General features: G+C 37.0%; 1 protein-coding gene across 3 annotated transcripts; it reads right to left on the bottom strand.

Annotated features, from left to right (window-relative positions):
* Positions 1-55: 55 nt before the first annotated feature.
* LOC102513307 (phospholipid scramblase 2) lies at positions 56-27,976 on the bottom strand. 3 transcript variants are annotated; one of them, XM_032486764.1, is made up of 10 exons: positions 27,385-27,976; positions 25,511-25,650; positions 21,908-21,933; positions 19,176-19,256; positions 16,105-16,370; positions 14,748-14,790; positions 11,824-12,044; positions 10,157-10,318; positions 3,408-3,569; positions 56-1,060 (listed from the first exon to the last, which is right to left on the bottom strand). In XM_032486764.1, the coding sequence occupies exons 3-10, from the start codon at positions 21,918-21,920 to the stop codon at positions 1,007-1,009; spliced, it is 1,002 nt and encodes a 333-aa protein (XP_032342655.1). In that variant the 5' UTR covers positions 21,921-21,933; positions 25,511-25,650; positions 27,385-27,976; the 3' UTR covers positions 56-1,006. The 3 variants fall into 3 exon arrangements, with proteins under 3 accessions (XP_032342655.1, XP_032342647.1, XP_032342660.1); XM_032486756.1 differs by lacking the exon at positions 25,511-25,650 and having other exon boundaries at positions 27,385-27,969; XM_032486769.1 differs by lacking the exons at positions 16,105-16,370; positions 21,908-21,933; positions 25,511-25,650; positions 27,385-27,976 and having other exon boundaries at positions 19,176-19,244.

Below are 27,976 nucleotides of genomic sequence, written 5' to 3'. Positions count from 1 at the left end.
GTGTGAACTGACTGTTCACGTTTGTTTAAAAACAAAACTCAAATATGCAAAGAAATATATCAGCAATTTTTTATTTTATTTACTTGATTGTTGGTAAAAATAACCTAATAGACCATTATAGACATTTATACTCAGACTGATACATATGTTCAATTTAATTAACACCTGAGCGTTCTGACAACTATGATGTTCCAACTATGAATGACAGATACAGGAGCTAACCATTCTATGTGTAAATAACTACTCCAAAAATTATAACAATATCCCAGTTATAGAGTGAGTGAGTCTTTAAATGTGTCTTTCTTTGGGACAGAATCATTCTTTCTTCATGAAAAATCATCAGCAAAATTGGTAATTTATAGTCTTGTCAATATGAAAATGTTATTTCTAGTTGCAGATTAGCTTACAGGAGAAGTTAAATACCGTGTGATTTTCTCAACAAAAAACAAATACATTTTACTTTTCTTTGATAGTATGAATATTGAACATAATTATAAAGAACACTGAATTTGTTCATTTTTAACTTTTATGAATATACAATATTTGCAAAATAATTAGTTGTTACAAATGACATAAATTTTAACTAGATTTAATTAAAAAGTATATGAGTTTATATTAAAATTACTTTTTAAAGGTTTTAATTAATTTTGCTATACAAATTGAAAATAAAGCAAAGACTGTAATTCAAAGCAATTCATCATAGGAAGTTATATTTGAATATAAAAATGTCTATATCCTTTCTCCACAATACACAACAAAAAAGAAAATGTACAGAAAAAAATGTATAAAAAATTTTAAGTAAGCGATACAGAAAACAAGCTCTTTACTTTGAAAAGTAAAAATCATATAGGATCATGTACCTGGAGCTTCGGGTATCACGGTATAATTAACATATGCTATAATAAGTCATTTAAATAAAGAAAAAAAAATCCACTGTGTTTTTCTTTTACATAGTCCCAGTCAATATATGGACCTTAAATTTTCTGAGGAGACTTTCATTCATCCATTACCACACTCCTGATCTCTGTTCACCTCTAGTGTTTTCAAAAAACATGAAGTCCTAGGTAAAAACAAAATAAAGAAATGAGTTTTCAGCAAGAAAACAGATCAGTTCTTGGATGAATAAATGCTAAGGAATCTGACGGAACAGAATAACCATACCTGCTAAACAAGAAAAACCTGTAATAGTAGATCTGGGGAAAACTGATAGCTTCAGCTTTCCATTTTAATGGCAGTTAAATCCTGTATTTCTATTCCCTTACTGATACCTGCATGAATTTAATTAATCCTCTGGTAATTTCTCTAAATTTCACTTTTTTCACACCCCCTTAGAATGTTTCTCTTTCAGTCTTTCTTCCTCAACTTTTTGTACTCCCTGTCTAGCAATGTAACTTGTGTTGTGACCGGAGTTCCACGTACAATTTTTAGATTGTTTCAGGACAATGACAGCCATCTTAGAGTTAGACTAACATCTTAGAGTTTTTTGGCCCAGTTTCATGATTTCTTTTCCCAACTTGTCCACTGTGTTCCCCAGCTTGTCTTACTTGCTCCATCAGTTTCTAGCCAGACCCTCTCCCCTACTGACTTCTGTCCAGTCCTATGAATTCTACCTCTCTCCCATCTATCATTATCCTGTATCCCTTTACCAAAAAATAATGGAATCCTTATCACCTTTCACTTGCACTATTGCACTATTACAATTTTACCTCTCTTCAATCCATTTCTCCCACAGTCACCAGGACATAACTATTTTATTTATGCCTATCTGAAACTAATGAGTTAACTGAACAATTTTCAGTATTTTCCCAAGGTCTACAAGACGTTGCCCAACCTCTACCCCATAGGCATTTCCTAATAACCTCACCACTACCCCCAACCCCATTTTTCATCTATCCCAACACCCTAGACTACTCTCTCTCTTCTCTATACACATCATATCTTTGGTTGTGGTATATAAACCTTTGGTTAAACAGTTCCCTAAGGCTAAAGTTAATATTTTCTTTTCCTGTGAAATAAACATTTATTGAAAACACAATTTTTAAATAGAACTGTGGTTCTATTTAAAACTTTATATGGAAAATACTGACCCTACACCAAATTAGATAGAATAGCATAATAAAGTCCCCGTGACCACTCACCCAGCTTTAACAGTTATTAACATGAACAGTCTTGGTTCATCAATTACTCCATCCCCCATATCCCCCTGCCCTCACACCTATTATTTAAAAGCAAATCTGTGATTCCATATCATTTTATACTGAAGTACTTCAGTACGTAGCCCATAAAGAATATGGACTGTTTTTATTTTTCTACAACCACAATAGCAACATCGCATCTCTAAAAAAAACCTTAATAATTCATTAATATCATCAAATAGCCAATGTCCAAATTTCCCAGAATGCCTTATGTCTTTTTGTATTGATTTCTTCAAATCAGTATCCAAACATGTTCTGCAAACTACATTAAGCTGATGTCTATTTTTATTTTTATCCTTTTATTTCCCTGATATTTATTTGTTGAAGTAACTGGATCCCTTTTCTGTATTATTCTCTCGCTTTTTAGTTTTTTTTTTTTCCTGATTGCATCTGCATGTCAGTGTTTAAAATATTAATCTAGTGGCTCCAAACCGTGCTTGCATATTGGAATCACATGACAGCTGGACACAGCTTAAAGACTTGGATCCACCTCCAGAGGCTTTGGTTTACTAGATCTGGGTACAGTCTTGCCATGGGGAGTGTGAAAGCTGCTGTGCAGCTAAGGCTGAAAACCACTGCTCTGTTCCAGGAGTCCTTGACACTGGCTGTGTACAGAATCATCAGGGGAACAACACAAACTTTAAATTCTGAGATTCTTAGTTTAACTGAGGTATGGCCAGATACAGTTTTTTTTTAAAAAAAATCTCCCTAGCTGTTTTAATATGAAGGTAAGTTCAAAATCATTGCTCTATCCTATATATTTCCTACCAATTGGCAGTACCATATAAGGCTTGTGTGAATGTAGACTGTTACTACAGTTTATATTCCTGTATTAGATGATTTAATTTAATAACGGATTAGGATATCTCCTTGTTTCCCTGAGACTTATTCCACTTAAACACACTGGAAGGTTCAAACTCTTCTCCAAAGCACTATTTAGATTTTTTTTTAATTGCTAAAACCAGAGCTTCTCATTAACACATAAGATCCTTTTGTTACCATGTGAAACTGCATGGAACCTCCCAAGAGAAGCTAGTCACCTGTAAACCCAGAGTAGCAGGAGAATATGGAATTTCAGAGGTAAGATTAAATGGGACCCCTCTGAATAAACCTACACATTTAAGGTCATTTAGAAATGTAAAAATTACTAAATTATTTCTGAATGCTACTAGAGAAACCATCTATACTCCAGATTAGCAAGAACAGACTTACAATGAGGAAACAGGCACCAAGCATGACAGCTTTCATTTTCACATCAAGGTCTAAGGGGAACTGGATGCCAAAGTTATCGACGTCTGTAAATAACTCTCTCACAAGGCCAGTCCACTGTTTGGAAATCTTGCCAACCACATATTTATCATCAAGAGATTTAATCTAGATTGAGAAAAAAGACAGTCAAAGAAATCTGGAAAACTATTAATAAAACTACTTTTAAAGTGGGAATAAAATGAAACAAATATTCTATTAAAATCATATGTCATTCATAACTATGAACATTATAATAATATATTAGATTCATATAGATACCTAAATCTATTTACAGATGCATTTAAAAAACTTTCTTTGCTACAGAGAACTAATATATGAAAGTAGTTTTATTGACATTTAACATTTTCTATGCTACATTAAGATAGACAGTAATAAATTAGTTGAATTGATCCAAATATAATTTAAGCAGGAAAAGACACAACTATGAGATATTGCTTTGATGAAATTTCTAGAAGCCATCAAGTGGGTAGGAAATGAAAATTGCATCTGAGTTCTCCTAAGACAAGCACAAAGAGTTTACAAAGGCTGAGTGAGGTGATGGGAGGCCCCATTGTCACCCGCTGTCAGTAGGAAAACGTGAAATGCCAGGAGCCTGGAAAAGAGGACTGGCAGTTCTGAGTGAAGGAAAGTAACCAGTAAGTGGGATGCCCCAGGTCCAAGGCTGGGGTCAGACTGGACAACAGGAGGGGATGGGTGACATCAAACGAGAAAGTGTGTATGAAAGAAAAAGGCTCCAAAGTAAATTTCTTCTAATTTTACAGTTCTGCCTGTGGAAAGCCAAAGGCCATGATAAAGAGTTGAACAGCTTATAGCCAGACAGATGCACCTCACCAAGCGGGCACGTAGGGGCTAAAAGTAGCCCCCAGTCACCAAAGTATGTACAGGCAGGGTTGTGTGAAACCAGGAAGAGGAGCATCCTTTTCAAATGTGCACAAGGTACCACAAGGTACCAAATGAGCATGTATTAAATCCTAGCTCAGGTTGGAACTAGCTACATAAATGTGGGGAAACTAAAAACAGCTGACTCATTTTATTTGGGTTTGAGTAGTTAAGTTCTTTAAAAACCTGAATGAAACTTCTAATATGAACACTGTGATAGCATGGGTTACTCTTCATCAAATATTTATTTCAATCTCCTTCCACTGTTAGCACAGTATCCTTCCCTGCACATTGAAATTAGGCTTGGCCATGTGCCTTGTTTGACTGACAAAGTGTTAGTGGATGTGACATGAGCAGAGACCTTAAACAGGGCCGAGTGGTTTGGCCTTGGTCTTGCTCTCCAGGGATCAGCCACCAGAAAAGCATGATCCAGGCAGTTGCTGTGGCTACAGCTCCAGATTGAACATACCCGGAGCGGACTTGAGCCCAACTGGCAGCCTAAATCAGAGCTGTCTGGCTAAGCCTCAGTATATTCCCTAGACACAGTTAACATGCAGACCCATAAACATGAGAATAAATTCCTGTTTTCTTAAGCTACTGACCTTTAGGGTTATTTATAATGCCACTATTGTGGCAATATAGACTAATACAAATTCCCTATTGCACACCTTAGTGTTTTATCTGCTAACAGCTGTCATCTAAGCATTTGAAGCTATTAATGAAACTTTCCGTTTTATTTTTTAATTCATTTTTAATTTTTCAAAAAATTTTAAATGAAATATACAAAAGATAATTTATCAGCCAGTATAATCCTTCCACTAGACTTAACCACATATTAACTTTTCCCCTTTTTGATTCTGATAGCAAGAAATTTAAAAATTCACCCAAACTTTATGTAAGAAGTAGAATATATCTTTTTTTATTGGAAAGGAACAAAAAAGTGAATAAGGAACTACAACTGAAAACTCAATAGGACTAGAAAATTTTTAGCTAAATTCTAGGAAATATTTTAAAAACAGAAAACCTATATATAATATATATATATTATATATGTATATTACATATATATAATAAACTAATTTTAACTTCTGGAAATAATAAACTGGTATTATATTACTATTAAACTTATAAACCTATACATTTAATACAAATAATTGATAAAGGTATTCTAAAAGGAAATCTATAGGTTCCTCTCACAATACGTATATAAATGCAAAAAACCCAAATAGAACATTAACACATAGAACCAAGTATTAAAAAAATACTATAACAAAGTATAAAACACTAAAAAATATGATTCAAAGCATATGAGTGTGTCCATAGGTACTAAAAAGGTATTTATTTACCTACTAATTAAGCATATTTATAACATTTAGTATATGCATGGTATATAAATGCTTTATAAATTTTAGGTAATTTCTTCCTCATAATATCTCTCTAGGCTATATACTATTATTATACACAAGTTTCATATGAAAAAACTACAGCTAAGAGAGGTATGTAATTTGTCCAAGTTCACAAAGATAAGAAGTCATGGGGATGGATTTCAAACCCAGGCATTCTTCTCCAGAGTCTGTATTCATGACCATTATGATGCTCTGCTTTTTAGAAATTTAAGTATCAACTCAATAAAAATCTAGGTCAGGGCCAGCAAACAAAGGTCAGTGAGCCAAATCTAGCCTGCCCCAATTTAGTAAGAAGTTTTATTAGGACACAGTCACACCCAGTATTTATGTATTGTCTATGAATACATTCATGCTAAAATGGCAGACTTGAATATTTGTAACATTGACCATATGATCCAGAAGTCTAAAATGTTTTCTATCTTTTCTTTTCTTTTTTTTTTTTTTAAAAAAGCTTGGTGATTCCTGCTCTAGGTAAAACAGGAATAGACAAATACTGTGAAAAATAGACAATATCTTTCTAAATTATTAAACATTTGCTGCTATTTCAATTGAATTATCAACTTGGTAGGTATGTACAAAATTGGCAGTATTTTTCAGTTGTGCTCTAAGAAGTAGGCTGGAAAAGAAAATACGCTAATTGGAAAATTAGAAGAGCTTGAATGATTTCATTTGCTATGTGATTTTATACCTAGATAAATCAAGTAAATATATATAGCAAAAATGCCTTCTAAATGTAATACTAGAATCTAGTCACAAGACTGAATAAAAGGTAAACACTGAATAAAAGGTAAAATATTTCTCAATATTGACAATGAGTACCTAAAAATATAAATATTGCTGATCAGTATGATAATGCCTATGAATTACTTAGGAAAAATTCCACAAAAGATAGTGATTCTATATGAAGAAATCTATATGATCTTATGAAGAATAAAAAATTAGATATAAATGAATTAACATATATAACACTTCTGGGATGAGACAAGGTTAGCATCATAAATATGTTAAGTTTTAAAAAAAATCATGAACACATTTAATACAATACCAATTGGTATTGTATTCTAACTTCTGAAAAATGTAATGAAATAACCTTAATGTTCACAGGAAAGGAAACATCTGACAGTATCAAGAAAATATGATAAAAATAATTAGTGACTATTTGGCTATGACTAGATATAGGATGTATCATTAAGTCAGCATAATTGAATCATAAGGTGCTGCTGTAAGAACAGGTAGTGATATCAGTGCAACAGAGGTAAGAATCTAGAAATAGATCCCATTACTTGTGGGAATTTAATGTACAGCATTTCAATTTAGCAAGAAATGAATGGTTTACTTAATAAATTGTGATCACACAGTTGTCTAGCCAACTGACCAAAGTACAAAAAGGTTAGATTTGTGGGAAGTATTTGAAAATCAGAGAACAGAGTTACAGAAACAGAGTAAAGTCTTCAACACACAAATTACACTTATAAACTGACAAGAAAAAAGTAAACAACCCAATAGAAAATACAGGCAATGGATATTAAAGGACAATTGAAAGAGCAAATACAAGCAGCTGGTAAACAGAGAAAAATGCTCATAATCCCTAACAGTCAGGGAATCACATATTAGAGATAACCTTCCCTACTCCTATCTGCTGATTTTAGATTTCCTATTTTAGTTTGCAGTTTATCTGAGCTGAGTCTGGGTGTTATTTCTTTTTCTTACCAGAACTCCTTGCAATTTCTGAATCTGAGGATCCTTGGCACCAAGTCTGCAAGATTCTTACCCATGTATCTCTTTGAGCATTATCTCAAAACATCCTCTGTCCTCTCTTTTTCTGTAATTCCTCTTTGGCATACACAACAGTAGTTTATTCTAGCTTCCATGTCCCTTCAAATTTGTCTTCTTCCCACCTCCTCTTTATTTTCATCACATGGGATCATCCAGTTCCCTAATTCTGTCCTCACCTGTATCTAATTTGTAGCTCATCCTTTCAAATGAGGTTTTATCAATGACTATTCCTCATTTTCGGAGGTTCTACTTGACTTGTTTTCATCCTCTTTTCCTCTATAACTTGTTTCATCTTTCCCTTATAACCTTTTTTTTTCCCCTTAGGCTCTTTAGTGTCTGTTTAGGTATTTCTTAGATGATTGATTGCAGACTGTTCTATTACATGCAGTTTGTTTCTGATGGATTAGTTTCTGGAGCAGTGTGTAATTTTTGAGTCTACTCATGTGAAGACAGGCTTATTCTGTAGGAGTAGAGGGTGCCCTTGGTGATCAATCTCCTTCTAGTATGCTTCTGCATTCAATTCTCCCATCTGTATCACCACTCAACATCAAGATCTATATTTTGAGATTCATGAACCATAATGGTGGTATGAATTCAATCTTCAAACTCATTGAGAGGACTGGATTGGGATATCAGTTTCATGTAGGCATATTTTTTTCCTCCTACTGCAAGAAGACAGATTCCCTTATCATCTCTATGGGATACAAAGTCTACTTGCCCTTCTTTTACTCCCCTTGGGATAATCTTCTCATGGCTTTAACTACCATTAAGTATGCTGAAAACTCTGGCATTTTTCCCTTACATACCTAGAATCCACCATGACTCAGAAACAAATCATCAGCTTCCCACAAATCAACTGTTTCCTTTTCAAGATCCTTAATTTGGCCAATGGCATCATTATTCATTCAGGTTCTTAAAGATCAGACATCAGACTAATGAGACATAAGACTCATCTGTAAATTTTCTTTCATTCTCCACTGACATCCAATCTATGAAACGTTTCCACTCACTACACTTAGGAAATGTTTCTGAGTTGTTTCTTCTTTTGGAATGGCTCTTGCTCCTTCATATTCAGGGTATTATCTCTTTTCTACTCCAGGTTTCCATGAAATTGACACCATAATGGGGTCCATGTTCCATAGTCGTCCCTCATACTGATAATTCCTGCTTTCAAAATTTCCATTATCTAGCCTACAGAAAGTGACTCAAAAGACTATTTTCTCAATTCCCTTAAAGGTGTTGCCTAGTTAGAACCATTCTAGATGCACAGGAGAGAAGTTAATTCATTGTACATAATGGATGCTTTAAGGCATCCTTTGGTATGCTGGATGATTTCTAACTTTCTTATCATTAAATATAAAAGTTTCACACTCCAGTCTGACTTGCTTCACCAGTATTTTCATTTATTTTATATAAATAAAATATATACCAGCAAAACTTCCATTAATATTCCCTGAAAAAAACAATTACTTTTTCACTCCTCTGGATCTTTTATGGGAATGATAACCCCTACATAGGGAACTATTATTATAATCCATAATCTTGTAAAATCTTTAAACATACATAGTTTATATCTACCCCCTACACACACACACACACACACACACACACACACACACAAACACACACACACACATACTCTGCATCCTTTGTAAGAGTCTTTATAAAGTCTCTATTACATTGTAATGTGTTTTCTTAGAATTTCCTGTCTCCCTCATTAGACTCTGAAGCCACTGAGGAGTGATCGTCTTTATATAACAGAGGAATTGAAAATTATATGACTACAGAAGCCAGGCAGATAATATAAAAGGATGAAGCTGGATAGTAGAAAACCTTGGGAAGTCAGGAGACTGTGGCAGAGTTCCTGCATCTTATTTCTCATAAGGGGGCAGCCCTGCTCAGCTTTAGATTTTTGTCCCTTCTATGAAAAGGATCCAGTTTAACAGATTTTATACTTATAAAAGAGAATCATGATATTAAGATTAAGTTTTATAATCTGTTGAGTTTTAAGCATTTGCAACTAAATAATATGGGCTATAAGGCTGGGCCCCATTTGTTGAAAAATTGCTGTGAAGAAATTCCTCCAGGTAGTAAATACAAGGATAGATTGTGATTTCTGAGGAGTGAATTTAATACAAGGATAAAGGAGAGATCACAGAGAAGCATAAATGGGTAGTACATCTTACATTATTTTTGTTAAAATTCTCTTTGCATAATTGGGCGTTTTGTAGGAACTCAAATATGAAGAGGGCCTAGAGCACTGGCAGCCTGCTGTGGTTCAGACTAAGGAGGGACCATAGGCTTTGGGAATCAGACTTAGATGAGAAAGTTAACGTTCCATTTAAAATGGATAATATACATACAGGAACCAACATATTTAAATGTTAAATGGTTTGTTTATATTTATTTGACTACAAAGCTCTGTTTTTTTTTCCATTTAGCATAGTCAACACTGATGTGTAATCAGACCAATAACCATCTCTCTGACCAAAGATAAACATATGAGCACACTGAGTCCCTCTTGAGATACAAGGATGTACACATTTATTTAATATGTTTATAATATCCTCCCAGTTTATATTATCCTTATATTAGGAAACCAAGACCTATAAACATTATCACATCTCTTACCTCAAAATCAACATCTGCACAACAGCTGCAGACAATACATGGGCCAGTAATTTTCAGAACATCTTCTCTCCTCTCATTTTGAACTGTAAACTTTGGCAGGCATAGGTCCCAGGTCTGATTAACATAACCTATGGGTACACCAGGAGGAGCGTAGACTTCTATCTACAAAAGCAAAGGAATATAAAAATCATAATCACAACAATGTCTAATAAGAACTCTCATACTGAACACTTTCTAAGTGTCGGACACTGTTCTAAGGACCACATCCTTAATTCTTAATTTGTTCTTAATTCATACCACATCCCTACCAGGTTGGCACTATCATTCCTATTAATAGGAGAAATAACTGAAGAACAGATAGGTTAATTAACTTGTATCATATTCCCCAGCTGCAAAGTAGAAGAGATGAGACACAAACGTGGGGAGGCTGTGTGCACAGTCTACACTCTGAGCACTGCTCTACTGGCCTCATGTATTTCTAAATTTCCATACGAAAAATGTCTAAATTGCAAAGAGCTCTTTACCTAAGCTCCTTTAAAAACAGTAGTTTAGATGCATGGACAGAGCTCTGATCACTGGGGCAGTTTTCAAATATGAGTGGCAGTGGTGCTGTGATGGAAAGAAATGGAGCCTGGAGTGTTGGTTCTGCTGTATAGTTGGGCCACTTTGAGACCATCCCAGTATGCTTATCCTAACTAAGGACCTCCTAGGACTGTTTATTGAGATCAATAATATAATGTATGCTAATATGCTCTATAAATTGTAGAGAATATTCTGTCAAACGCTTAGTTTTTCCTCACTTATTCTTATGAATATTATTATTATCTAAACTAAACGACATGGAAAACAAAACAATTCGATATGAATAAGATCAGTTTTCCTTTCAAAATAAGTACAGTATTAGACGTCAGATATCTATGTGCTTGCATGTCTGTCCTGCCCTCATAGCTGCCCGTATGGATGGCTGAGTGACAGGCAGGGCTGGGCTCAGGCCCGTGGGATCTAGGCAGAGGCCAGTGTCCTGTAAACACTCTGCCTGGCGTCTCCCCGAGATCCATGTTCTCTGCCAGGCTGTCAAGTAACATGAAAGAGACCACTGGACCTCATGGAGCTGAAGGTGCTCACAACTAGCATATCCCTATTACAGGGACTCAAATATGTTACTTTTTTCCAATGGAGAACTGAAAAACACAGGAGTTGAGATTTCTCAGGGGGCCTTCTCCTAGGTTTGCTCCTTGTAGGTTGGCTAAAATTGTGAGATGAACACATCTGTCCTTTTCCTCATTCTTCTGTCCACTTGTCTCTGGGATGGCATTCGAGGGTATCTCCATGGTGCCCTCCTCTGGCATTGGCCAGGCCCTCATGGTCATTTTGGGAGAGGGACTTGACTGAGGTGCCCTACCTGCTTAGCTCTCCCTGAAGATTGAGGCGTTTGGTCTCTGAGATCTCTGATCTCACCCCCCAGGAGGCGCCCTACTCAGGGACAGGGGGCTAAGTGCTCACTCTTTTCCACCTGCCTTCCTTCCTGTACAGTTTACTCTCAGGTATAAACCAATAGCTTGTGGACCACTTTTCCTTTAGATCTCAGTTTGATTATATAAATTCAACAAGAGGGTAAAATTCTTACAGAACTACTTTGCAAAGTACCCTGGTAACCGCTCACCGACCTCCTGCAGGCAGCAGGGGAAACAACAGCTGGTACACCGTAGTGGTCTCTCCAGAGTTATGACCTCTCGGCCCATGTTATCAAGAATCCTCATGGTAAAAGGCCTAGAAGGCCCACAGAAATTTCGGGTACAGCAATCAGTATCCTCTGCTGCAAAGTAAATCTTCTGTCCAAGGCTGTTCTTAATTTCATATTTGTTACTAGTTTCAAAACCTGTAAGGACTAAAAACATAAAAGAGGGAATCATTATGAGTAATTGTTAAAAGAATAAGGAATCTATCTTAAGATACTACAATATCTAATTATACCATTTTTAGATGATACTTCAACACAGGAGAAAGAAAAGGAAAGGTTTTTAGAGATGATCTAAACAGAGAAAGAAAGGCAAAGGTAGTGGAGGAGAGTGTATTAAGGGACTGAGAAATTAAGAGAATCCATGTGAGGCATGGACAAGAAGACAACTCATATATTCCTAATTGCATAGGCCCATGTCAGAAAGGGAGACTCTGCTGTGAGGGCTGGTGCGAAGCTGCAGAGGGCCGGAGCTGTGCTAACTGTATGCAGAACATGTCTCCTTGTTCGTGTGTTCAAGTGTGGAGGAGAATACAGGATGATTGCTCTGTTTATGCTCCTTATAAGATTATATTGAATAAATTGGCTTGAGATTTTGTTTAATAAACCATAGCCACGGCTTATCATTCTGCACTGTGTGAGAAAGGTATGACAGGGCTTACCCTCAGTGCACACGTGTGAAAAGGGAGGGAATGGAATGGAAGGTGAGATAGAACATCACCCTGGGCCCAGGGCACCCTTGTTGAGCTCAGCAGTGGTTGTTCAGAAGTGGGAGGTGGGTACTAGACAAGGCAGAAAGGTGCTAGGCAACCAAGGCTGCAGCTCATAGGATGTCTAGACCACTGGCATCCTAAGGGAACCCTGTACCTTAGAGGGGGCTGATCTCTTCATGGAGGAAACAGCCATGCTAAATGCTGACACTCATGTGGTATCTCACCAAAGGGCTTCCCATATTGAACTGTACTTTGGAAATCTCTCCTTGCTTAGAGCCAGGAAGGAGCAAGTAATGGTCTCACTTGTCCACAGCCCTCATTAACATGGGTCATAGGATGTCAGGAGCCACCAAATAATGAGCAATTAATAGAAACATAGGAGACAAAAACCACTCTCTAATATTGGTGTGGATGGACTGTTAGTCAGATGGAGATGTTCTTCACAAATTTTATCACCATGACCTCCCTTAAGTGTCTCTGCTCTGATTCAGAGAGGTCCTCACTCTGCTTCTAAAGGAACCTCCCTTTACCTTAATGTCCACCAGTCAAATATTTCATGAGAGAAAAATTAAACTGATTCATGACATGGGATCTATTACCTAAGAGTTTCATTAAGTAGCTTAATCTCAAAATTCTTTTCCTTATCTGCAAAATGAAATCAGCAGGCTTACACAATATAAGTTTCCTTCTGGTTATTTAAAAATGAAAACAAATAAAACAAAAGAATTCTATAGCTATGTCTTTATTGTCTATTAAGGTTTGAATTGGAAAATGTATAATTGCCTGCCATAGTCTCAGATGCTAAAAATAAATCAAGTAATCTTCAATTTCTTTATACTACTCATAATGTTAAAATATAAAGTTTGAATTTGAGACAAAAAGAAAATAAGAAAATGAAAGACATCCCTTTTAAAAAACTGAATAATTCTAAACTACTAAATTTGAAGTTTACATTTCATGATTAATACATTTACATTTCCATATATATAAAACTTATAATCTAAAAGCTGTAAATGGAGTGCTATATAATGTATGGTGTCTGTTTTTTTGGGGGGGTTATAATCTCAAAAGTAAATTCTCTAAATAAATCATTAAAAAATTGAGGCTACAAATTATCGTACAACAAAGAGCTTTTCCAATGAAAACACAGTATAAACAAACAAATAAAAATATATAAATATATATTATAAATATTTAACAATGTACATTACAAGTGATTTTAATGTAATAAACAACAATTGTGTGGTCTCACCAAATCTTTTACTATACTAGTACAATTCACATAATTTCTATCGGTGGAAAAGACCTTTGTAGAGATGTGAAGAAAGATTTCACAGATACATTCTAAAAATCCAGCAGTTTTCACTGAACTCTTTATAGCTATAAGGAAGACACTATAGTTAATGAATCCACCCAGGTTCTCTTTCCCCTGGCAGTAGCCCTGAAACATTCAGTGGCTTCTTAAGTTTATTGTGCCCTGAGGAGCGCTGGACCTAAGGAAACATGTGTAGGAGTCAGGCCCCATTCACAGGAACAGGAGTGGTGTTCTAGGAGTTCCAGCCTATTTGCCTGCCAGACAGCACCCTCCCGTGCAGTGTCCCTGCACCCAAGGTGATCATCCACAGCCCATGGAACAAAGGTTTTACAGGGTTTATCTGAGCTCCCAAGAGAAACTGTGGGCCATAAGGCAATTTTCCAATGCATCCAAATTGAACAAGTTCACTTGTTTTGGAAGTGTACTAAGGTAACTGAACTATTGCAGGCGGCTCTATGACAAATCTCACGGTCATCACAAACTGGGGAAAAAAGAGTTGAAGCAATAGAGGTCAGACAAAGTGACAGAATCAGATTTCTAGAGAAAAGGGGCAACACAAGTAGATTTTGATTGGTCTCCTCTGAGTTAGGGTCTGTATTATGAGGACAGATGTCTGGCATAATATTATTTTACCACTTGATTCCCAATTTCACGAAATGAACTGCGGATAATCATCATCATTTCATTATCATGAAGAAAGACATTTGTGATAACCAGGTTTACCCATCTACATCACCAAGTGTCATATTTGTGGTTTGTGATATGCCTCTATCTGCATAAATGTCCTCTCTTCCTAGAAATATGATAAATATAATGAATACATACCTTCTAGAAGTTCGATTTGTTGATGAATCAACAGTTGATCTATCTATTATAGTAAAAAAAAATTAAGCTGTAAGCATATATCATATTATTAAACCATCCAATTTAACATTAGTGTTTTTATATTTTAAAATAATGCATATAATCAATTATCAATATTATCAATGTTTAACAGCTATTTATCCTACTTCTAGGTGTAAAATTAAAGTTAATGCATTTTTAACTGAAGAAACATCTATTGAATATTTCACTATTAATGTGGACAAATTCAGGTCAAACAAAATTGACTTACATTGGAATCCCTATAAAAATTAGAAAAACATGTTCCTTCCAGAAAGGGCTTAGGAAATATTAAGACCTTTTTATCCCCTTAAAGAGCTTTTTTCTACAAATCTAAACATCTTTCTTCTTAAGAAGTGTATTTGATACCATCATTTGTAGTAGGTGATAACTTCCCCTACATATATTGTAATTTTAAAAAATCTACATAAGGTATTTCTTAGAGAATTTAGGAACTAACAAAATTCTTATATTATATGCTGCCCAAGTGCATTGTGGGAAATTAAATTAGTCCAGAGAGTGCAAGAGAGACAACTCATTTACTGAAAACTAACTTACCGGATTTCTAATGGCAAACAAACACTAAAATCTCACATTGCTGAGATACGCTATCATGGAGTATGTTAAAATCCAGGAATATTTTTTTTCTTTTTGGTAGCATTAATAAAACTGTGTCTTCCAAGAACAAAAGCAACATAAAAGTGTAAATTTATTAATTATAATAAAAGGTGGGCCAAATTATACATAAATTATTAACTCCTTTTTTAGTACCACTTTTGAAAAATCAACACTAAACTGAGTTTGAGTTTCTTTCCAACTCCTAGGAAATTATTCAGTGTTGGGATTAAAAGGCACAGGATCTAGAACCAAGGTTCCAGAAGTAAAAAGCCATTCCCACTTCCTCTGCATTTTGATGCTGAGCAAATTATGTAACTTCACTAGGCCTCAGTTTCTCTTCTGTAAAATGATAATTATAGCAACTACACATCATAGAGTTTCTAAAGGATTAACTGAGTTAACACATGTATTATACTTAGGAACAAAGCCTAGAAAATAGTGCTTAATAAAGGCTTGTTATTGTCTATTATTGCAAATTATACTCAAGATCATAGAAAATATAATTTCCTAAGACATTTGCATTTTGCTTTAAAAGTAAATCTGACCTAGAAGAATTAATTTGTTAGTAACAACAAAAGAATAGTTTCACCATTTCAGACTTAAGTGAATTAGTCAATTGTTAATCTCATTAAGTAAACTGGAAGCACAGGTTTGTTTTTAGACTCTTATGTATTTGAAATACCTGACTTAAATATTCCAATCCAGGTGGACAGTTTGATGGAGGTGGTGGTGCTGGCATCCACGGTACCCCTGCAGGCCCACCTGACTGATAAGACATTGGCTGGTGTTGGACAGGAAAGCCGACTGGGCCACCACCTGAATAGCCAGCTGGTGGGACGGAATAGCCAGGCTGTGGAGCAGGGTAGTCAGCCTGGGGAGCAGGGTAGTCAGGCTGGGGAGCAGGGTAGCCAAGCTGGGGAGCAGGGTACCCAGTAGATCCTGGAGGTCCTGAAATATGAATATGTGAAATATTGTAACTGCAGAGAAAAATGCAAACTTAAACTTAGGATTATCCTAGTTATCTGCAAACTACAATTTACACTCAGAAATTCTGTTTCTGAGAAGCTTAAGGTTTGTATTTTTATCTTTCAGTGATTTTTCAATGAAATACCTGTGGCTTCACATCCACTTCTATTTAGACTATGAATAGAGTTGGCCCACAATCTTAAACGTTTCACTCAAAACTCAGATGCAAATATTCTTGAAATCTAAGAAAGTGAAAGAAAATCAAGAGTGACCTTGAGTCATGTACATAAAAACTTTGGAACGCCTTCCTGGAAAAGAGAGATGCCACTGAGTAGAAAGCCCAAAATAAAGGCTGTAAGCCAGCATTTCTAGGACCAAACCACTCTGTAAAAAATTATAATTCTAGAATTCTAACAAATGACATTTCCTATATAAATAGAATTGACAGTAGTTTTTTCCCCTCAAGGCATATTTGGCAAGGCCTGGCGACACCAATGGGATTACATGATTAACTAGAATCAGAGACAAGTGCTTTGAAGGGAGGGACCGGGGCTTTATGACTATGTTTGGATGGGGAGAGAGAAAGGGAGGGAGTTGGGACAGCCTCCCTGAGGACCACGTTCAGCTGAGATCTAATGGACACAAAGGAGCTGAGCAGACCAGTGCCAGAGAAGGAACATTTCAGAAAGAAGTCCTGGGATAGTAACAAACAAAAGACCTTTAAAAAAAATCTGAAAAAAGGCCAGTTTCCCTGAACAGAAGAGAGACAGACTTAAGAAACAGTTAAGGAGAAGGCAGAGGAGCCCCTTGGGTATGGTGGACCAAACTAAGCATTTTGATCTTTATCCTGAAAGCAAGAGGAAGCCAATGACATATCCACTGAGTACTATCTGTGATATATGTTATTATACAGGTATGTACTTTTAAACATCATTCGCTACAGTGCAAAGATCAAACCACAAGCAAACCTGTGAGAGTGAGGAGATGTGAATTAATTTGTTATACTATTAGCATTATTAAATCCTCACAAAATTCTTTGAGTGGATAATTGATTATTTTCCAAATCAATGAATTAAACATATGGAATTACCTGAATTTGGGTAATATTTCGATTTACCAATTGATTTAACACATTATTAATGTATTAGTCAGCAAGTATGTCATTTATTAATTATAAAGCATTGTGCTAGGTGTTTTACACATACTCTTATTTAATCTCCAAACCACCTGAATTAGGAAATATTATGCCCATTTTGTAGATAAGAACCGAGGCTTGGAGGTACAGCAACTTGCTTAAAACCAACACACAACTATTAAATGCAGAAGCGAGAACTGGAAGCCTGATCCAGCCTCTCTCTGCCTGTTTTCTCACTTGCATAATGAGGATTAATTAATAGCATTTACCCCAGAAGACTGAGAATTAAATGAGTTAATCCACATTAGGCACCTAAATTCTCAATTTTAATCCATCACTATTGTTAGCATTATTGTCATAAAAGACCTCTGCTATATTGGCCTTGGACTTGAGAAATGAAACTGAGCTATTTCCTCTTATATATCACCTGCTATTATTTAGCTATGGGTGGATTAAAACATACTCCAAGTGCCTTGGACGCACAGTATAGACTTGCTAACAATTCTCCAGACACCAACCATATAAAAATTTAGAGCAGTAGTTCTCAGCCCTGGCTACACATTAGGATCGCCTGGGACATTAACAAATTACCAATACCGGAGTCCCAGAACCAGAGCTTCTGCTTCAGTTTTCCTGGATGGTGCCCTGGTACTAGTGTTTTCAACAGTTTACAAGTAAATACTTAAGTATAGGCACCTTAGAGCCCTGGAATCTTTCTACTTCACATTCTTTTAAATGCAAACATCTGGATGAGATCCAGGCCCCACTGAGAGGTTTCTGGCTAGACAACTAAACAAGCCATTCAGCACCCAAGCACATTTGTTTGCTCTGAGTAGAATACAAAATGCATACAAACCAGATTCCTTTTGATCCTAAATCCCTAGGACAGTCCCTCAAGATGTGGGTAGCCTGCCTATTTGGAAATCTGGGTACACCATGAATTTTGCCATTTGGTAAAGTTATGGTAATGTTGATAACGGCATTTGTCTAAATGAAAATCTCTGAAGTCTTCTCTGCAGTGGTTCAAAAGAAATGACGTATTCCCTGATATGTAGCAATATGACTCAGTTACTTTTCTTAGAAAGGCAAGGTGTGATTGAGCATGTATAGAAAAGCAAAGCTTTCACATTTTGTATGTTACAAAATAAAAATGAGAATGATCCCAGGTGGCTACGTTTATACAGCTTCCAGCTTCCAGATTTAAGCAGTCATCTCTTTTGCATGACAATCACTGAATACAATTAACCCCAGATAATAAATGACTCAAAAACACCGGGAGATAAATCTCCTAAATGTGACTGCATGCCCATAATTTTCAAAACAAATGGAGAATCAATAAAATCTTTTATTAATATGTGTATTTTGGGATGTAATATATGTACAACCTTATATTTTATTTCCTAAATGTCAACTCACTACTGTTTTTATTAACACTACATCTTTACTATCCTGTATAAATAAAAAATATGTTAATGATATGATAATATATAGTCAAAGGAAAAAAATCAAGAACTAGGCTGCCAATTTCATTATCTCACTTCAGTAAAAGACACTACTAAAAGAAATACTGAGACAGACAGACACACACACCCTTTGGGGAATATCAGTAATTGATACATTTTGGTTTTTTACTTTTCAGGCCAATGTTTTACCTGGATATGCTGCCGAAGGATATTCAGGGGGATACCCAGCTGGTAAATGTGTTCCTGGGTAAGGAGCATTCATTTGAGCATCTGCAAATCAAGGAGAGGTAAACATTCATCTGCTTAAACAATACATACTAGAAAGAAAAATGCACTGTCCTTAAGTAGTTTTCATTTATACGCTATTGTGTGTATTGAAATAGATAAAGCGAATTCTTCCGCTGACAAAAGTTGTGCCTGTTATCAGTTTGTCTCAAACAAATTCCCTTTGGAGAAAATAGGCAGCTAAGTTACTGGGGCTGAATTTCTAGTTTTCAAATATGCCTGATGAACATATTCTTTTCCATACTTGGTTTTTGTTGGTATTAGAAAAAAGATTGTTTTAAAACTATATATAAGTTGTAAAGAAAGAGATGACTGAAACTAGCTGGATGTGGGGGTGGTAATGGACTATAGGTGATTTTAAAGATATCTATAATCACTGATGTAAGACCTATGTTTTAAATATTTAAAACAATACACATAATTCAATATTTAAATATCCTTTTTATGCTGACTCTGGAACTAGCCCATTAAGTTTGGGAAATCCCAATATTTGACCGATTTTGACCAATAAAAATCCTAACTGACCTTATTACAGTAAAGAAGCATATTAAGTTTTGTTAGCTGCTAATCAATGTGGTTTGAATAATCTTAATATCTACACAAATGGTTCAGTTTCCTAGTTTTCATATTTGTGTTTCTCCAGTCATTCCTTTAGCAACCACCCCAGCCAGAAAATATTTACTGAGCATCTCTGTCCCCGAGTGGGCTCTATGGCAATGCCGGCTCTGCCGTCGTGGAATCTGTGGTCAGGTGGACACAACACTTAACACCTTGTTCTCCTCTCATTCCCATGGCTTATTAACTGTAAATTCAGAATTGTTTCTTTTTGAATCATGAGGACACGGCATCAGTACAGAACAAAATGTTGGTCAGACTTTCAATCTGACACATTTCTTGTGTTTTTCTCTACCCTGGGCCTTCAAAGGCCACTCAACTCATGTGGGTTCAACAGGAAGGCTGAACTGTGCCCCAACCCCCTTTCTCCTCCAGTCTGTTGGCTTCATAACAACTTGAGCAGAATGGAGTCCAGGGACACTGTTCAAATGCAAGCAACAGAGAATCCTCCACTTCAGCCAGGGCTTTTCCTTCTACAGACACTGCAGCGTATTCCGAATTACCGCACGTCTCTGCAGTATCACAAGTCTTCCATCCCAACCACCCCTTCTGATTCTTTGCTTCAGGTGAGTGGCCAAGCTCCTACTTCTCCAGCTCTCAAGGCTTTGCCCACAGCCCCCTACTCCCAACCTGAATTGGAAATAACAGGATCAGACTCAATAGTTCTCAGGGAAAAGCACTGCAAATCTGACTTAAAGACCCTTCCTTAAATGGCATGTCACATTTTGGGACTCTTAACTGGTATCTACTATTTGAACAATAGTAGATATCCACACATATGACAGATTCATGAAATTAGGAGCTCATAAGCTCTGGGATTTGGTATCAGAGCAATGATCATGATTTCAGAAATTCCATGGTGACTTCATACAAAGAGAACATAAGTGAATGGTCAAGGGGTCAAGTAGACCGAAGAGCATATGAATTACAGATTGATTTCTGCATTTGTGAAATGCAACTTAAAATAATTTATGACTACAGGACTTTCATATTGCTGACAAGTTATTTTATTATTTCTCTATGCATATTTACATACATATATACATTGTTTCTATTTATGCACACAGATACATACAAACACATACATTTATATAGACAGGAAGCTGAAGAGTTAAAAGGTAATTGTATCCATGGCCCAGTGAATTTTTGTTAAGTGATCTGAAACATCCCAAAGCTTACAGCAAAGAAAATAGCTTAATACTATACAAATTTACATTTAAAAATCTTTGAGTTTTCTTAATAAAATTAAATTAATATAGCAAATATTAAGAGAAGATCATGACACTTCATGAAGGAAAGTTGAGTTTTCTGGTCCTAAAGAGTACCTAATATATATAACAAGGCTGCAGTTGTAGTAAAGATAAACATTTCTTTGGCTATTTAAACAGAGATAAGTGGAGAATAGAAATTCTTCAGAAAACAAGATTTTGTTTTTCATATTTTCTCCGTGTGTATTTTTTTCTCTTCAGAACCTTAGATTTTTTTAAAAGACAGAGTCTTTAATTATGTTTTGTCAATACCCATCTTATTTAGAATAATCTTGAGAAAAAGAGCCAGAACATAAATATCTGTATTTATTTAAACCTATTCACATGTGTATGTTATAAAATATATATTGGGGATGTATGTGAGGATTTTATTACAAGGTACTGGCATATTAAATTCATTGTCTGTTAATTAATATGATTTGAATAGTCTTCATGTATGTAAGATACACACTGAAAAAGGAAATGATCTGGATGAAATGGAATACAAATTATACAACATATTTCCCAATAAGCCTAAAATTCCTTAGGTTTATCTAAGACTTTTTTATATTTAAGTGAAAAATTAGTGGTAGTGAGTATTTGTATACATCTTCTCTGCAGTCAAAACATTGGCCCAGAGTTAGGACTCTGGAGTATTAACATCACAAAGCAAATTATATTCTTTTGGAAACTGAATTTAAAGCATTATGACAAATAACACATTAACAAAGGATGTAACATTTTAGGAAGAAAGTAAACACTTAAATTACTTACTTTGTTTGTTCATGCTTTAAGTAGTTCTGAAAAAGAAGACGTGATGTTAATACATTGTCTATAAATATATAGGTCAAATATCACTGTTGAAACAAGATACTGTGAAGCAATCTAAGTGTGAAGCTACACATAAGATACCCCTCTACTCATCCAGTCTTCCAGAATCTGGTCATTTAAACTTCTTGGTCTTAACTCCATTCCCCACTGATATGTTTCTGAGTAGGATCTTACAAGTTGTTGGTCAGTCTAGGATGGTAGACCATGTCTAAAAACCTTGGGAGGAGGGGGCTCAATGAGGCTGAAAGCCAGAAAGAAACACTGTGAGCCTAAGTGTCTCCCCTCCCACCAAGTTAAAAACTGGAGCCTTCCAACCTACACAACCTACAAGGAGCATGTGATCCAGCATGCAGCCTCAGTGCTGGGCTGCAGGCATGGTCCAGCATGAGAAGGAGAAAGATTAGGTATCAGGTCACACTACTGCAAATACCTCTGGAAATTCCAGATCCCGAGGGCATGTTCTGCCCAGCTTGAAAAGCAAGTTTGAGAAGGCCTGACCCCCTGTTTTGTGTATCAGTACATGCTTTGAACCTAAAAACATACACTCAGGGGTTGTAGTAGTTGTAACACCACGTAATCCAACTGAAACTTCGTGTTGCTTATTTCTACAGAAAAACAATAATAAAAAACACTGTACTCAGTAATTCTGCCTTCCAGTGCCTTGATCCCATGTTAGTCTTTCCCACTACTATCCAGTCACTGCTTTTTTCCTATCTCTCCACTTTAAATCCCCACCCCTATAAGGCTGTTAATTACAGTTACTGCATGATGCAAAAACTTGCTACTTGATTGTTTTATCTTGGACCCACAGGTTGATATGAATAGGCACTGCACTTCCCAGCCCCTCTCCAGTCTCTGCTGTCCCAGTACTAACTCCTTCTACTGTGTTATTATAAATGGTTAAATAAAAAAGAAGTCAACTGAACCTTCCATATCTTTAACTAAAATCTGGTGTTCCCAAGAAGAAACCACATCCCACCTCTCCTTTTCTAAATTACTGATTTATCATTGCCTGTTACAAGCATAAAATTTAACAACATATTAAAACTCTCAAGAACATTCCAATTATAGTCACCTCTTAATTAAATAAACTCAAGGACTTCAATAATGGGTTTTCTTGGCCCTGATAAATTTAAAAATATGTTTTTTTGACTTCCCGGATTTTCTTAGAGCAATAATAATCCCTGTTAGCATTAACTGGTCAGAAGCTAACTGCTATGGACCTCCTCAGACCAAAGGTACAAAAAGATTAAATTTTATGTTTTTCTGCAGTTATTCAAGAAGGTGAACAATAAGCTAATAAACACATGTAACAAGAGTATACTAAAAGTTTTCAAAGTCCATATTAGTGTTTTATGTTCAATTATATGAAGAACTACTAAAAAAGGAGACTAAATTCTTACATTATTAAAAAAGGAGATCAAATTCTTATATTACATGGCCTATTGGGCCATGATTACTTTTGTCAACACACATTTCTATGATCAAAGATTATATATTAAAATCCATACCCATTACCTTCAAATATTCTAAGAGTATCTTAAAAGATATACAAAAACTTAAAAACTAATCACTGTTGTAGTAGAAATGGATAGTATCCCTTTATTAACACACTGAACTAAACAGCTCAAGTTTTTACTTAACCACTGTTTCTCATAGGATTACTCTGTAATATGCTTTGTTTTTTTTAAAAAAGTTTTATGGCTTTTAACCAACTTGGAAATTTTAAGGGACTACTGTTTCATTATTGCGTTGCCTACAACATCAGAAAGGCACTCACTTCAGGGAATAAACCTAAATAATACCTGGAGGTATTATTTTTAAATTAAACTTTTTTTTTTTTTGGTGAACAAATCATTGAATTGGAAAGAAAATTCCATAGTTTCTAGAGGGCACATCTGTATATCTGATATGGAAAAATTAGTTCTAATTTAAAATAAATTTCTTATTAGCATTTAGTTGTTTAAACATGGGAAATTCAAAAATAAAGAATGTGCTAGAAAGATAGGGAATTCATACACTAGTGCTTTGCATCGTATTATGAACAGGTGGAGGCTCTTAAGCAGTGGAGTGTAAGTTCCTGAGTCCTTGCCAAATGAGTACCAACTACGAATATAAGAGTATTTACCTTTCATGAGGGCAGAGATAATTACCTCCTTGCACAAAAATCCAAGGAAGAGAAACTAAACACTCTTAAACAAGCTTATTTGTTCATATTTACCCTTTTCCTTCCTACTTGGTCTCATTATTTTGAGTCTTAAACTATAGATTTGTGGGCACAAGTATCTGTTGGCAAAACCACTGCAGAACAAAATCTGGGTGGTCCTCACTTTCCTGTAGGTTTTGAATTTTTCACAATTCATAATATCTCAGGCATGAAAGGTGGTGTCATATGCTCTGGTGCAAAATGTGAAGTGACAGTTGGACCTGTATGTGTGCCAGGTAGAATGAATAAAGCTCCTGTGGACAAAAGATACCCACCATGTGCATCCCTGTCCACTCTTCTTTACTGTCTTAAAGATCTTGTGGTTTTCTCAAACTTAATGGGTCTATTATGAGACAAAATGCTACTCAGTTTTTTAAATGACTGCGCTGTGTCTTGGTTTAATTAATTAGTTAGTTAACATAGTAACTTTTAAATAGTACCTTCTCCTACTCCTTTTAAGAAACAAATCCCAGAAGAACTTCCAAGAGATAGAAAATCATATTTACCCTATCCTAAAGGAAAAAAGTCTCTAAGAAAGTCATATATTGTACCACTGGAATCATAATTATGTCAGGACAAATATAGAACTTTCAAATTGCAATCTGATTATTACATACTTCTTCCTAATCTGTTAAATGAGAACTTCTGAGGAAATTAAGGCATCACATATTACACCCATTTATCTGTTAATTTTATTCTACCAGATACCATAAGATCCATTGTGTTCTGGGATATTTGATAATCATAAACCTCTAACACCAGGGAGAAGGAGGAACAGTGCAGGTGATATCCCGTTATGGCTCCACAGTTTATATAGGAAACCCTTTTGACCCATTTCTTGGGGGTCCTGAAATTTCTATCTTACTGCTTTCCAAAAGTATTAATGTAAAATCTGGAACCCACAGGTGAAGCACCTCAAATTTGGAAGATCCTAAAACTAGCTTTGAATTACTCATCCAAATTTTCTTCTTAATTGCCACAAAACAAGCCAGTTAACATTTTTCCTATAGTTCCAAGATAGGGATACATGTTCTTAATTATTTTAGAAAAACGCTACTGCTCTAAAAACAGTCCCAGCATTCTATGCCTCTCACATCCTGTGAGTAATGAAAATTAGATCCTAGACTCCTGGGAGGGGAGGAATTAGACACAGGGAGTGGAGAACACAATATTGCTGAGATAAGTCACAAAGTAAATAATCTCCATGTTGTTCAGCTTATGTTTGCAGGTAAATTTTATGCATTTAAAAGAGGTTAACATCTAAGGACAAAAATATTTCATCTGTTTAACTGTGGTTTTGGTAAAAGACAAGCAGAGCGAAAACAGAGGGGCTCACGTACATAGGCGGCCAAGATGTTGGTGAGGATCGGAGTGCACCAGTACACCATACGTCCAGGACAGAGGGTGGACGTGGGGTGGCTGAGGCTGTTATCAATGCAAGGAAGCTGGTAACAGAGAGTCTTCCTATAAAGTTCCACTCCTGTGTTTTAGATTTAAGAAATCAAATATGCTCAGAACCACACTGGGATAGCATTTACAGTAATCCTTGAAGAAAAACATAGATATACATCAACTGAGCCAGCTGAGAGAGAGGTGGTCAAGTGCTCTACAAACCTAGCAAGTAAACCAAAGAGACCAAAGAAACATAAACTCATCTTTATGTCAGTTATCCTGGTTTTGTTGCTTTATTACTCCCAGAAAGTCCTGAGGCTGTAGGGAGGAAGCTTGGCTCATTCAGGGGAATGAAGATCTGGGGGTTACAGAGCAAAGAGGGAGAGATCATTAGACAGCAGGATGGAGAGGTGGATAGGGGATAGTTCTTATGGGTTTCCTGCATCTCTACTTGCTCTCTAGGCTCTCAAAGGCCAGGGCATGGCCTGTCTCGTCAGGACAAGATGTTTAACTGGTGCTTGTTGATTGAACAGTGTGTACAGTATTATTTCACTCCCTTCAGTCCGAAAGAACAGTCGTAACCTACTTTACAGATGTGAAGGATGATTATTCTGTGACCTAAACATTTTACATGCCACTTCTATCCAACTGCAGACACCCACTCATTCCCTTTTCATTTATTTTTCATTTCCTTGTGTTTGTTCAATATTCAAAGCCCTACAAATTGTCATATTCACCCAGGTGGTATTAAGATAAAGTCCCTTTTGCTAAGAAAGTTCAGGGTAGAAAAAGGGGAACCTGAGTCTCCCGACACTCCACACTAAGCAAGTGACACTTAAACTAATAAATGAGGAAGCTAAACCCAGGGAGATTAATGGTCACTTAATGTTATAAGCTCACTAACTAGCCAATATGAAAGATTGCTCAAATTGCTAAACTAGGAGAAACACTTCCTGTTCCCCAAACTGTGAGGTGGCTATGCCAGAATTTCCAGGAATAACTGTCTAAATAAAACCACATGGGAACCAGACAGGGAGCTTGGAGAAGCAGGGACTTGGTCAAATACTAAAAATAATAAAGCTAACGTTTAGTGAGTATATTCTGCAGTGACAGACCCTGTCTGATAAAGTCAACACGTCATACTGTAACTCCTGTAACTTTCGATCGTTACACAATTTCAGAGATGATCAAGGAGGAACATGTGGAAGGAACATGCTGCTCAGAGTAAGCAGTAGAGGCAGCTTCAAGTCAGGCAGGTGGACTCCTGAGCTAATGGTTTTATCCTCAATGATAAACCGCCTGTGTCTTCCCGCTTCTGGCGTTCCAGGGCGTCTAGCATAGTTTTGGCTCCAGCCATAGCTGTCATTAATACTTACTGTTCAGGGACAGCTAGCAGGTTCTATTAATCGTCCCTTCTAATACCCCCAAAGTGCTGGCAGACTCCCCTGAGCCCAGGTTCTGCCCATGATCCAGCGCTGTGAAAAGATGTACTAAGCAAAGTGCAGCCTACAAGGCGGTTTCAGGCAGGAAACACGTTGGCCTTGGATAGGTCCTGAGACTGGCCGGGGTACCTCTGGGCCAGCTGGGCCCCTCGCTGGATCCCTGCTGTGCTTCTGAGGTCGCTTCCGGAAGCCGCTGGGACCCAGCCCCTACCCTCTACCCTAAACCTGGGAGAAAATACAACCCGCCGGCCCTCGCGCCCCTCCCTCCTACGTAGCCCCCAGCGCCCCCGGCCCGGGCTGGGAACCCGCGCAGGGCCGGCGCCCGGTGCCCTCGGCGCCCCCGGCGCCCCCGTGGGGAGGCAGAGCGCGCCCCCGCCCACCTGTGGCTGCTGCCGCTGCAGCGCTCCCTGCCGTGAGACGAGTTCCGGAACCCGGGCGCCGGCCGGTGCTCTCTTCCCTCCAGCCCTTGGCGTCCAAGCGAGCTTCTCCCGCAAGTCACCAGGAAAGAGGCTTCCCAGCGACCGCGGGGCCGAGGCCCGTGGCTTTTGGTTTCGTTTCCTAGATTTTAGGTGTCCACAAGGGCTTCCTGTCCCCCTCCCGCGCTGGCACTTCCGCGGCGCTGCGGGAGGGCCTGAGACCTGCAGGCGCGGACCCGCTGCCCCGCTCCGTCTTTGCCCCCGGAGAGACTCCAAAAACGTTGGTTCTGGGGTTCAGGGCTACGAGGAAGTGAGACGTCGAAACCAGCTGGAACTGGGAACGTCACTAACACGGGAGTGGCCGCCTCCGGCTGGACCCTGGGTGCCCGGCTCCGGAATTTTCCTTACTCGGGCCGTGACCTTCGTACCTTAGAATCCCGTTGCTTTCAAGCCAGGAAGCAGGGGGCGGTAACGAGTACAAATGAGGCGAGTCAAGCATTTTTTCCCTTAGAGTACGTTTTCTCCTTCGCTCTCTTGCTCGGTCTCTCACAGGTGA

Source organism: Camelus ferus, chromosome 1 (genome assembly GCF_009834535.1).
Source record: "Camelus ferus isolate YT-003-E chromosome 1, BCGSAC_Cfer_1.0, whole genome shotgun sequence".
NCBI lineage: Eukaryota > Metazoa > Chordata > Mammalia > Artiodactyla > Camelidae > Camelus > Camelus ferus.
The sequence above is the reverse complement of the archived record's forward strand: the minus strand, read 5'-3'. Positions and strand labels throughout refer to the sequence as shown.

Bases quoted from the DNA above. Each gene is read 5' to 3' on its own strand.
- LOC102513307 (XM_032486764.1), bottom strand. The intron at 14,791-16,104 runs GTATTTCAAATA...TTACTATAATAG, and splicing joins GATTGGAATATTTAAGTCAG to ATAGATCAACTGTTGATTCA. The intron at 10,319-11,823 runs GTCGGTGAGCGG...TTGCTTTTGTAG, and splicing joins TCCCCTGCTGCCTGCAGGAG to ATAGAAGTCTACGCTCCTCC.